Here is a 13,569-nt window from a genome sequence, read left to right on the forward strand (position 1 = left end):
ATGATTTCTTTAGAAAAATAATTCTGTTTCTGATACTTGACACCTCACAGTATGTTTGCATGGGACAAAGCAGCATCCTCAGGTTACAGAGGAGAACACTGGATGTGAGGAAGCCAGATTACATGATCAACGTGATATAAGCAGAAATGAGAGACTGGATTTGAGTCTGGAGTGGTTGATTGTAAACAAGGTTCTTGTGCATGCTTAACTTAGTGTGTGTGTGTGTGTGTGTGTGTGTGTGTGTGTGTGTGTGTGTGTGTTTCTCTGTGTGTGTCTGTGTGTCTGTGTATACAGGGTGGGGAGAACATGTTGGTATGTGCAAGTGGTGGGGGTACATTGGTATATGCAGGTAGAGGTGTCTGCATGTGTGTGCATGCATGAGTGTGTATGATTGTGTGTGGACAAGATATCAACCTCGCATGTCTGCAGCTCACTGCTTCTCCTCGACTGGCTGGCTAGAGACTCCAAGAGATCTTCCTCTCTCTGCATCCACAATGCTGGAATTAAAAGCAGGATGCCACATGGCATTTTTGTGGGGTTTCTGGGCATGGAACTCAGGTCCTCATGCCTCTACGGGGGTATTTTACCAAGTGAAGCATCTTCTCAGCACCATGTACTTTAAACTTCTAAAGTTTATGGTATTTCTCAAGCATTTGGTATATTTTTAACACACTCCCACATATTTTGTGACAAAAACCTTGATTTCATTTCATTCATGCAGAGTAAATTTACTGTTACATGCCTTAGGTGAGAAACATGTGAAAGCTTATTAAAATATGGCATAGCGGCCCTGAATTAGACAAGTGCTTATAGACATTAGACTTGAAGCTCTTTCAGTTCAGATGCAGCACTGTTAAGGAGATCAAGGGCTACTTCATTCTTACAAATTCTATTACCAATGGCTCCAAGAACTTAGAAGTATCTGAAAACCTCATCAAATCACAAAAAAAATTATTACAGAGATATTGCAAGTCAATTTAAACCACTATACTTTTATTAAAGGATAATTCATATCTTTCACTAAATTGATGGAAGCTTGCAAATTCGTGTACCAAATGTGTCACCCAAACTAAGTTGACTTCTTCAGGCCATTCAGTTTTTAAATATCATAAGAAAGAGACCAATTTGAGTGTTTCTACACGTGGGCTGCCAGCTTTCCTCTGTGTTTAGTGTGCAGTTTTAAAAAGAAGTGCCTCATTTAATAACTTGTTCATAAACTAGTTTTGAGTATGCATTAGCAGATTCTCCAAACCAAAGCAGTGTCTATGAGGCATGCTCACTATCCAGGGCAGGAAGGCAGCAGACCCACAGGGAAGACAGCCTGGAGAGTTCAGGGAAAGCACAGCAGGTGAAACTCGGAGCTGATATGGATAAGATGGAGAGTAGGTCGCTGTGAAGCATGATGCCCTGACAAAGATCAACCAGGGTATATTATGCACAGTCCTGTGGCTAGGAAAGCACCAGTGCTACATTTGAGGGGGTGAAGGGAATTCAGGAATAATTGTGATAAGGAAAGGATGCTAAATAGTGAAGGACAAAGACAATTAAGGTTGAATTGCATTCTGAATGTTTTCTAAGAGGTGAAGCAGATAGCATATTTGTCTGTTCCAACAGCATTGTGTGTTATGTGTAGGTGTTTTTTGGGGGGAGGGGGGTATGTGTGTGCAGTTAATCTTGCACACATGTGTGTGCAATTAGAGGCCAGAGATCAGCATTGGGGTCTGCTTCAATAGCTTTCCCCCATCAGTTTTCAGTCAGGTCTCTCTGAACATAGAGCTCCCTGATTCTGCTAGGCTAGCTGAGCAGAGAACTCCAAGGACATGTCTCTCTCCATATCAAACTCCTTCCCACCAGCACTGGGCTTCAAATCTGCACTTCTTTGGCCAGTTTGTATTTGGTTGCTAGGGATCAGACTTGGGTCCTCATATTTGGACAGCATTCCTTTTACAGACTACGCTGTATCCCCAGCTCCTAAAAGAATATTTTGACTTGAATATATAAGGAGAAATATGAAAAGGATTCATAAACAGTTTACACATTTGCATGGAATATTAGAGAGATGTAGTTCATTGGTTGTGGCATTTCTAACTGAGAAATTGTTCATCTCAACACACCTTAAAGCATATAATCAGCTGCATGCCTCTTGGGTTAGAGTCCATATAGCCAGTGCCTGAGCTAGGAAATGTTTGCGTGGTGTTTTCTTTTAGAGGAAGTCTCAGTAGAAAGAGAGAGCAAGAACAAGGTAGGTGGGAGGAAAAGGAAATTACCTTCCAGGTTTGTCGTACCTAGAAAGCTGGGAACACAAATTCCATCAGACTTACTCCCACCTTGATGAGAGAGGACAGGACTCCTGTCCTCTACATCCCACAAAACATTCACTTCTGTGCCACTTATGGAAAGGGATATGAGAAGTGGAGTATGTCATACAATCTCCCCTGAGAAGCCAGTCCATTTGGTCAAGAACAGTTTTCTGGAGGAGTGTCAAGCTCTTTATTAGTTCCACAACCACTTGAGTGATAGTTGCATATGGACAGTGAAGAGGACCAGGATGAGGCGCCAACACAGTCCAGGAGCCTGAGGTCACACTGGGTGTGAGGAGGGAAAAGGAAGAGGCCTGTCAGGCTAATAATCAGGACTGTGTTGTTTGGAAAACTGACAAAGTGATGCCATGCTTTTAGCTTTGTTCTAGGAAGAGCATGGTCACATGAAATTGAGGGAACGAGGATCATCATGAAAGGTAGGATTTATACCCTTATTGTAGCTATATCATTTCCATGGGAATGGAAAAAATATAAACCAAAAACAAATAAACAAACAAACAAAAAAAAAAGAAACCTAAAGACCAAGAATATGACCAGGCATCATTAAGAAAAGAACAGCATGTGCTTACATACTTGAAACCATTCTTTTCGTTGGAATAAGCAGAGAAGATCTGACATGTTTCTCACATGATTTTCCCTAGCGCTGTGCATGAAGTCAGAAGATGAAGTGGAGTAACATTATCCAGACAATAATCTTCCTTTGTCTTATTGGTCCTGGAATTGTGGGAAATATCCTAATGTTTGTGAGACAGGTGTACACGTCTGCCTTGGGCACTGAGAAAAAGCCTGTGGACCTCATTCTCATCCACTTGGCATTTTCTAATATGATCATTATTTGCACCACAGGGGTCAGAGACATAGCCACAGTGTTTTATTTCAGAAACTTCCTTGGAGATACTGGCTGTAAAGCTGTGGTTTATCTGGCAAGGACGGCCCGGGGCCTCTCCATCTGCACCACCTGTCTCCTCAGCATGGTCCAGGCTCTCACCATCAGTCCCAGGACCACCATTTGGAGAAAGCTCAAACCACAGACCTCATGGCAAATTCTTACCTATGTCTTACTCTTTTGGATCTTTAATGGCCTCACAAGTTCCAACTTGTTGTACTATATGACAGCAGGCGGCAGCTTGAACAGATCTAGAGTTGTAGGGTATATTGGATATTGCTATATGCTTCCATCCAGGGACACAGTCAAGTGGCTTTTCCTCTCACTCATGGCTGTTCGTGACCTCATCTTTCAGAGTCTCATGGGCTGGAGCAGTGGACACATTTCTTTTTACCTGTATAAACATCACAAGCAAGTCCTCTACCTCCATAGCTGCAGGCCTGTAAATAGTTTCAGTCCAGAGATCAAAGCTGCACAGAGCATTCTCATTCTCATGGCCTGTTTCCTTGTCTTTTATTGGGCAGACTTCATTTTCTCCTTTTACATAGGTTACATGGTGACTCATGACTCCATCATACTAAATATTAAAACATGTCTAGTACTTGGTTATGCTGTTCTCAGCCCCTTTGTCCTGATGAGCAGAGCTGTTCCTGTTGCTAAAGCCTTGTGTTCACACTGAGAAACACTAGGATTACATTTCTCTATGAGCTCAAGATACACAGTGTTATTTATTTGCCTTAATTTTGGAGGGCACATGGTGAGCACATAGCTTTGCTATGTATTGTAAGCTGTCCTGGAAGCATCTTTATAGTCCAGGCCCTGACCTAGTACCTTCCTGGGCATTACAAGCACTTGCCATCATACCACTATTTGCCTTGGTATGCTAATATATCCAAACATTAAATCAGTTAAGCATTATAATAATTTACTTTTAAAAATAAGTCTACTATGGTAGCTTGAATGTAATTGGCTTTCATAAGCTCATAGGGAGTGGCACTATTAGGAGGTGTGGCCTTAGAGGAAGTATGTCACTGTGGGGCCAGGCTTTAAGGCCTCCTTTGCTCAAGCTACACAGTGTGTGGACACAGACACCTTCTATTTTCTACTGCCTGTGGATAAAGATACAGAACTCTCAGCTCCTTCTCCAGCACCATGTCTGCCTGAGCACCACCAATTCCCACCATGATGATAATGAACTAAACCTCTGAAACTGTAAGCCACCCCAATTAAATGTTTTCCTTTATAAGAGTTGCCCTGGTCATGGTGTCTCTTCACAGCAATAGAAACCCTAACTAAGACAACTAGTACTAAGCGACTTAAGAGAAGTTTAGGGTTTCTAGGCAGGTGGAAAGTAGATTGTTACTATCTTTCCATTAACCATCCCTATCCTGTGACTTGTAGCTTCTCATTAGCATTGGGGAAAATGCTGGAGGCAACACTGTCAGAAATCAACAGTTTTCCCCTTCAAAGAAGAGGAAGAGAGCAAGACAGTGTAGGAGCCCAGGAGGAGGGGACCTTTTCTGGGGTAGTTTGTACAGCAGTGAGGAGGACAGGGAGACAGGAGATTTCATCACAGTCCTGCAGGTTTGCTCACCAGTTGTTTGACCTTGTCAGGTTCCAGAATGGTTAGGAAACTCGTGATGTCAACGCAGGACAATTCTCATCATGTTAGTTCTTAAATAATCACCACGGGAGGCTTGGCCACCGGGTTCTATCAAACGATGCCATCGCGGGTCCGTAGACCACGCTCCAGGCCAGAGCCTCACTGGCACACTGATGTGTAAATGTCTCACTAACAGATTGTTAGTAACACTGGGGTTTCCACCTCTCGCTCCCTGTCACTCACAATGATTTAAACTGCACATCTGGGGTTGGCTAAACCACTTTGCCTGGAATCCCAGGCTCCTTTGCGCCCTATGCTGCACAGACGCAGAGGAACATATGCAGCTGAGCTGTGGACTAGGAGACCAGGGAACTGAGGACGCACTGGAGATCTGCTTGGTGGAGGTCAGGAGGCACAGCCTTGCCAAGCAGAAGGATACTGGTGGTTGTGAGAACTCCACAGCCTCTGGCCAAAGAGGAAGTGGAGGGTCCAGAAAGCACCCCGACCCTGTGCCCTCCAGAATCCTGTGCTGTGGACTTCCCCTGGAAGATTCGAACAGTGCAGTGTGTTCACGGCCCAGAGGGCAACGAGGCTGGTCGCCAAAGCTGTCCATCAGCTCACTGCAGTTCCTGCAGGAAGAGAAACGGAAACACCTCCACAGTTCCCGAAGAAGTGGAGCCAAACCAACTCCCTGCAGCTCAGTATCAAACAAGCACCTGGCAGGAAGGAAGCTCAGTCCTCCTGGTCTCTCCCGGGCCCAAAAGTTGAAACTCTCCAGAGCACAGCAAGCGAAAGCCCAGGGCGTGGGTCTGTAAAATACTGCTCTTTTAAAGATAAACTAGGGTTTTACTAAGGTCTACCTAGGTTAAAAGCCACTTTCAGAGTATTATGAAGTAGATGCATGGCTAGGGAGGAGGACTGTTTCTCTACAGCAATTTTATTTACAGTTTGTGTGAGTCTTTCTTATGAGTGGACAGTGTGAACAGAATGACAGATCTGTTCCTAACCTAGCGTTTCTATCCAGATCTGTATATTGTCTACATTTTCTCTTACATCTTTAAAAGTAAAGGTGATATATAACTAACCTTCAAGAAATGTACCTTTGATACACAGTGTGTGATGATTCCCTTGGAAACGCTGAAATCACTTATCCACTTACTCTGGACTGTTATTTGGTGGGTATAGTGAAAACCCTTGAAAATTCTCCTAGGGAATTCCCAGTGTCCATTACAGTGGAAACAGTAGTCCCCTGCTCTGCAGGAGGTCTCTTTAGATAAAGAACAGCTAATGGTTGCCCACGTTTGTGCCCCCAGTTAGCTTCAGTAGTTATCAAGTAAGGGAACTTACCCAGCACTTCCTCCTTGTCACAGGCTCTCCCAGGAGCCATGAGCATGAGAACAACAGGGGAAGCGGTGTAAGGAGATCGGATACTTTAGAGAGAGACGTGTCCCCTCCTCTGAACTTCAGAATATTGATATACCCAAGGAATTACCATTTGGCTGTTTCCCTACTGCTTGTGTGTTTATCTCAAGAAAATATTCCATCTTTGGGCACACACTATAACTTTGGACGTTCAGGAGGAAGATTTTTGTATAAGTTGCATAATTCTGATGATTAGAAATAATATTAGCATAGTTTTTTATAACTGACACAGGAAAGCAACAGAATTCTCAGTCACAAAGACAGTTAATTTTAGATTTCAGAACAAATTCAAAACAGACTAATTGCCCCTGCAGAGAATTCACAAACCTACGTGTTCCAGGTGTTTATCACTAAATCGAGGTCAGAACTGAAGCACCTTTGGTAGCTCTAACCCTGTGCAGTAATTCTCTTTCCGCAGGTACCCAACCACTCAAGGTTGAGGCAAGTACTCTTATTGTTAAGTCCTGAATTTCAGTGTCATTCTCTGTCTGGGAACGCTAACCACTCAGGTCACCTGGTTGGCCAAGTGTTACTCATTGGCCGGTCAGCATGACCTTCTGCCCTGAGAAAAACTATGTGACCTATCATGAGAATGGGTCGGCCCCTAAAAATGTAACATATAATTGTCCAGAATTTGACTATGAGAAAGAGAAGGAGGAGTGAGTGTATGTGTGTGTGTGTGTGTGTGTGTGTGTGTGTGTGTGTGTGTGTGTGTCTGTGCGTGTGTCTGTGTGTTGGGTGGGTATATAGAAGGAGTTGAAGAAAGAACATGAGTAGGCAAGAGAGAGAGAGCAAGAGAGATTTTTCAGAGAGGATTTTTTTCAAGATGAAGTAAAAGAAAGTTACCATCAGAAAGCCTGTGTGTTTCCTTATTTTTCCCCTCAGATAGAAAAAATCTAGCCCTTGCTGCCTTCATGGATTATTTATATATACCATGGGCCCTCCAGCTACAGGTACCTGGTTAGGCCAAACCAAAAGAAGGCCATTTGCTTTGTCAGTTTGTTTCCGAATTTCCTTAAAGAAGCAGTGGCCTTGTGAAATTCTTTGCAGTTTCCATTTTTCATGTGTGTGTTTGTGCATGTTTGGAATGTGTGTCCATGCTTACAAGTGGATGGGCACAGGTGTGTGTGAAGTTGTACACATGCACATTTGTGCTCACCTGTATGCATGAGGCTGAGGTTGGTGTCAGGAATCATCCTCCATTTCCCATTTTACTGAGTCAGGGTCTTTTAGGCAAGCACAGAGCTCACCAAAATAATTAATCTCACTACCCAGCTTCCTCTAGGTCTAGTCTGTCCCTGGCTTCTGAGACTGGAATTACAGGCAGGCTGCCACCCCACCAGGCATTTAAATGAATTGGAACTCACACTTGGAAGCCAAGCACTTTGACCACTGAGCAAGCTCTCCAGGTAGGGTTTGTTAATATTAAACGCCACCCTGTTACAAGGAAATATCCTCTATATGGGATCAGCTTGTGGGACGATATGGAGGACACCAGTGAAAGAAGCGAACTCCCTGTCGTATAATAATTTCAGATGGTGGTGCTTTGCCATTACTTGCTTGAAAATTGCAAAAAAAAAAAAAAAAAAAAAAAAAAAAAAAAAAAAAAAAAAAAAAAAAAAAGTAAGAATAAATGAACTAAGATAAATCCAGACACACTGAAGACCTCGTAGCATGGTAACACAGAAGGGCCATGGCCCCAAAGCAAAGACAGGCCCATCAGGTGTGTTTCCCAGCCCACCACCCCACACACATTGGTCAGGTAGTTGGTTTCAATCCAGACCTGGATCTTGGCCAGAGAGGATGATGTCAAGAAAGCCATGACAGCCACCAGAAAGGTGCACAAAGGGAACCAGCAGGTGACCGCGGGTGACAAGCATATGTGAATCTTCAAGTAGGTCCTTTGGATGGAGCCAAAAGGGAAAGAGGAAAACAAGAAGAAGAGAGGTAAGGTTGTGATGTGTGAATCCAAGACCTCTCTGAAGACAGCTCCTCCCCAGGATGATAGACATGGACAGTGATGTCACCAAGCCGAGTTGCACAACAGACATCCCCCCTATCAGACAGACCGCAGCAGTGGCTCAGGCCTCCCCCAGTGCCCAGCGCAGTGTGTTCCTGGGAGGGCCTGGACACCAAGGCAGAGGAGACCCAGGAGCGAGTGCCTCACAGCTGAAGACACTTCCGGCAAGCAGGACTCAGGCTTCCATGGAAAACCTGATGAGCAGCTCAGGAAAAGCAGATCTAGGGCTGGCAGCAGAGACTTTCAGCGCTCTCTAAGGAGTGCTCGCTCTAAACAGATGCAACAGTCAGGCGCATAGCTCAGAAAGAGTGCCTCCATTCTGTAGGTTGTCTCTTTACCGCAGTAAATATTTTCATTGAGCTACCGAAGTTTTGAACTTTGTGGGGTCCCTCCTGTCAATCATTTGCTACTTTACTGAGCAACTGGAGCCACACTGAGAATGTGTTTGTCTATATCTTAAAGTTGTTTGTGTTTTGTTTTTTATATATTTTTTTTTTATTTCCTCAAGTAATTTCTTAATTCGCTATCTCACATTAAGGTCTTTGGAGCTGATTCGTTGGAGGATAACATGTACAGATCTAGTATACATCTTCTACCTGTGTGTTCCCAGTTTCCCCAGCACCATTTGTCCTTCTCTGGGGACCAAGCATGCTGAACTACCAAGGTGACACACAGGACATGCCCAACTGTTGCGATAAAGGCATGACTGACAGGGAAACAACCAGATGCTCTCTGGCTGGATCTGAAACCCCATAAACGAAGGGACTTCACATCTGATACAACAGAGCTGGTCTAAAGCCTGTGGTGGGGTGGGGTGTCCACAGCCCTAGTGGGGAGGCTGCAGCTGTTACTTTGCTAACTAGACATGATGGGCCTGTCAGATCCCACTGTAAATACTTGACTATACCCAAGTCAGTGTTGCCATAGGTTTAGTCATGGAAGCTTCTTTTTTGCAGTGGGTAGTTACTTCAAAACCTCAAAGCTAGAAACAATGCAGATAGTAAGTTTTATAATCGTCAACATTTTGCCAGTCATATTTCTTGTGTCTTCATGTGAGGCTGATTATGTTGTAATGGAGCTAGTTTAAAATAAAATCCATTTTGTCCTAAGATTTAGTGTAGCATAAATCTTAAAAGTTCTTATCAATAAAAACAAACCTGAGGCCAATTATTGGGGTGAACGCTGGAAGATCAGAGAGACAGAACAGGCCACAGCCACTTCACCTCACCAGTTCTTCAGCTGGTCCTGTTTCCTCAGACTAGAAGCCTCTGAGTCCTCATCCAGAATGAATCTCAGCTGAACTGCTGCTAGAAGCCTGAAAGCTTAACCAGCCAAATACTTCTAGTTTCTGGTCCTCACACCTTATATATCTTTCTGCCTTTTGCCATCACTCCCTGGGTTTAAAGGCTCACTTCTTGGGATTAAAGGCGTGAGTCACCATGCCTGGCTGTTTCCTATGTGGCCTTGAACTCCAGAGATCCAGAGGGATTTCTACCTCTGGAATGCTAGGATTAAAGGTGTGAGTGCCACCATTTTCTAGACTTTGTATCTAGTGGCTGTTCTGTCTCTGACCCCAGATAAGTTTATTAGGGTGTACAATATTTTGGGGAACACAATGCCACCACAATTTAGAGTTGATAGAGTATTAGAATTAAGGATGTTGTATTTTATGTAATACTGTCCTCTTATTTTTTTATTTTTTATTTTTTTTTTATTTTATAATACCATTCAGTTCTACATATCAGTCACGGGTTCCCCTATTCTCCCCCCTCCCACCCCCTCCCCTTACCCCCAGCCTACCCCCCATTCCCACCTCCTCCAGGGCAAATCCTCCCCCGAGGACTAAGATCAACCTGATAGACTCAGTCCAGGCAGGTCCAGTTCCTTCCTCCCAGACTGAGCCAAGTGTTCCTGCACAAGCTCTAGGTTTCAAACAGCCAACTCATGCAATGAGCACAGGACTCGGGCCCACTGCCTAGTTGCCTCCCAAACTGATCAAGCCAATCAATTGTCTCACCTATTCAGAGGGCCTGATCCAGCTGGGGGCCCCTCAGCCTTTGGTTCACAGTTCATGTGTTTCCATTCATTTGGCTATTTTTTTTCAATAATTGAGTAGAACCGAAATTTATTAATAAGCCACAGTCATCCTAGGGGCCTCCATGCTATATATATATAGCCTCTATGGTTCTAAGGGTTGTGGTCTTATTGTTCTTTATTTTATATCTAGAATCCACTTATGAGTGAGTACATGCCATGCCTGTCTTTCTGGTTTGGGTTACCTCACTCAGGATGATTTTTTTCTAGTTCCATCCATTTGCCTGCAAATTTCATGCTTTCATTGTTTTTCTCTGCTGAGTAGTACTCCATTGTGTGTATGTACCACATTTTTTCCATCCATTCTTCCGTTGATGGGCATCTGGGTTGTTTCCAGGTTCTGGCTATTACAAATAGTGCTGCTATGAACATAGCTGAGCATGTATCTTTATGGTATGAATCAGCATTCCTTGGGTATATGCCCAAGAGTGGGATGGCTGGGTCTTGAGGTAGTTCGATTCCTAATTTTCTGAGAAACCGCCATACTGATTTCCACAGTGGTTGTACAAGTTTACATTCCCACCAACAGTGGAGGAGTGTTCCCTTTGCTCCACATCCTCTCCAACATTGGCTGTCATTGGTGTTTTTGATCATAGCCATCATGACAGATGTAAGGTGGTATCTCAGAGTCGTTTTGATTTGCATTTCTCTGATGATTAAGGATGTTGAGCATTTCTTTAAATGTCTTTCAGCCATTTGTAGTTCTTGTTTTGTGAATTCTCTGTTTAGCTCTTTAGCCCATTTTTTAGTTGGACTGTTCAGTATTTTGATGTCTAGTTTCTTGAGTTCTTTATATACTGTGGAGATCAATCCTCTGTCAGATGTGGGGTTGGTGAAGATCTTTTCCCAATCTGTTGGCTGTCTTTTTGTCTTATTGACTGTGTCTTTTTCCCTGCAAAAGCTTCTCAGTTTAGAGATGTCCCATTTATTAATTGTTGTGCTCAGGGTCTGTGCTGTTGGTGTTTTATTTAGGAAATGGTCTCCGGTGCCAATGCGTTCAAGAGTGCTTCCTACTTTCTTTTCTATTAAGTTTAGTGTAACTGGATTTATGTTCAGGTCTTTGATCCACTTGGACTTGAATTTTGTGCATGGTGACAGATATGGATCTATTTGTAATCTTTTACATATTGACATCCAATTATGCCAGCACCATTTGTTGAAGATACTTTCTTTTTTCCATTGTATATTTTGGCTCCTTTGTCAAAAACCAGGTGTTCATATGTGCATGGATTAATGTCAGGGTCTTCAATTCAATTCCATTGGTCTGTATGTCAGTTTTTATACCAGTACCAAGCTGTTTTTATTACTATAGCTCTATAGTAGAGTTTGAGGTCAGGGATGGTGATGCCTCCAAAGGTTGCTTTATCGTATAGGATTCTTTTAGCTATACTGGGTCTTTTGTTTTTCCATATGAAGTTGAGTATTTTTCTTTCCAAGTCTGTGAAGAATTGTGTTGGGATTTTGATGGGGATTGCATTGAATCTGTAGATTGCTTTTGGTAAGATTGCCGTTTTTACTATGTTACTCCTACCTATCCATGAGCATGGGAGATCCTTCCATTTTCTGATATCTTCTTCAATTTCTTTCTTTAGAGATTTAAAGTTCTTATCAAAAAGGTCCTTCACTTGTTTAGTTGGTGATATCCCAAGGTATTTTATATTATTTGTGGCTATTGTAAAGGGTGATGTTTCTCTGACTTCTTTCTCAGCCCTTTTGTGTATCATTTGTGTATAGGAGGGCTACTGATTTTTTTGAGTTGATCTTGTATCCTGCCACTTTACTGAAGGAGTTTATCAGCTGTAGGAGTTCCCTGGTAGAGTTTTTGGGGTCACTTATGTATACTATCATATCGTCTGCAAATAGTGAAAGTTTGACTTCTTCCTTGCCAATTTGTATCCCTTTGATCTCCTTTTGTTGTCTTATTGCTCTCGCTAGAACTTCTAGTACTATATTGAATAAATATGGGGAGAGTGGACAGCCTTGTCTTCTTCCTGAATTTAGTGATATCGCTTTGAGTTTCTCTCCATTTAATTTGATGTTTGCTGTTGGTTTGCTATAAATTGCTTTTATTATGTTTAGAAATGTTCCTTGTATTCCTGATCTTTCTAAGACCTTTATCATGAAGGGGTGTTGGATTTTGTCAAAGGCTTTTTCAGCATCTAAGGAGATGATCATGTGGTTTTTTTCTTTCAGTTTGTTTATATGGTGTATTACATTGACTGATTTTCATATGTTGAACCATCCTTGCATCCCTGGGATGAATCCTGCTTGGTCGTGATGGATGATTGTTTTGATGTATTCTTGGATTCTGTTTGCCAATATTTTGTTGAGTATGTTTGCATCAATGTTCATGAGGGAAATTGGTCTATAGTTCTCTTTCTTTGTTGCATCTTTGTGTGGTTTGGGTATCAGGGTAATTGTAGCCTCATAAAAAGAGTGGTAGTGTTCCTTCTGTTTCTATTGTGTCGAACACTTTGAAGAGGATTGGTATTAGTTCTTCTTTGAAAGTCTGGTAGAATTCTGCACTGAAACCATCTGGTCCTGGGCTTTTTTTGGTTGGGAGACTTTTGATGACTGTTTCTATTTCTTTAGGGGTTATTGGTCTATTTAATTGGTTTATCTGGTCTTGATTTGATTTTGGTATGTGGTATTTATCCAGAAAATTGTCCATTTCTTCCTGGTCTTCCATTTTTGTGGAGTACAGGTTTTGGAAGTATGATATGATGATTCTCTGGATTTCCTCGTTGTCTGTTGTTATGTCTCCCTTTTCATTTCTGATTTTGTTAATTTGGGTGCTCTCTCTTTGCCTTTTGGTTAATTTGGCTAGGGGTTTGTCTATCTTGTTGATTTTTTCAAAGAACCAACACTTTGTTTCATTGATTTTTTTGTATAGTTCTCTTGTTTTCTACTTCGTTGATTTCAGCCCTCAATTTGATTATTTCCTGGCATCTATTTCTCCTGGATGAGTTTGTTTCTTTTTGTTCTAGAGCTTTCAGTTGTGCTGTTAATTCATTGGTATGGGATTGCTCCATCTTCTTTATGTGTGCATTTAGAGCTATGAATTTTCCTCTTAGCACTGCTTTCATAGTGTCCCATAAGTTTGGGTATGTTGTACTTTCATTTTAATTGAATTCTAGGAAATCTTTAATTTTTTTCTTTATTTCTTCCTTGATGTTTCAGGTGGGCATTATTCAGTTTCCATGAGTTTGTGGGTTTTCTATAA

General features: G+C 42.3%; 1 protein-coding gene across 1 annotated transcript; it reads left to right on the forward strand.

The window, feature by feature from the left end:
* Positions 1 to 2,983: 2,983 nt before the first annotated feature.
* On the forward strand, positions 2,984 to 3,886 carry LOC114702033 (putative vomeronasal receptor-like protein 4). Its single transcript, XM_028882272.1, has one exon. The coding sequence runs from the start codon at positions 2,984 to 2,986 to the stop codon at positions 3,884 to 3,886; it is 903 nt and encodes a 300-aa protein (XP_028738105.1).
* Positions 3,887 to 13,569: the final 9,683 nt, after the last annotated feature.

The sequence above is a fragment of the Peromyscus leucopus genome, chromosome 5, assembly GCF_004664715.2.
Source record: "Peromyscus leucopus breed LL Stock chromosome 5, UCI_PerLeu_2.1, whole genome shotgun sequence".
Lineage (NCBI taxonomy): Eukaryota > Metazoa > Chordata > Mammalia > Rodentia > Cricetidae > Peromyscus > Peromyscus leucopus.

Excerpts from the sequence above, each read along its gene's own strand:
- LOC114702033 (XM_028882272.1), top strand. The coding sequence starts at position 2,984 with ATGAAGTGGAGTAACATTATCCAGACAATAATCTTCCTTTGTCTTATT.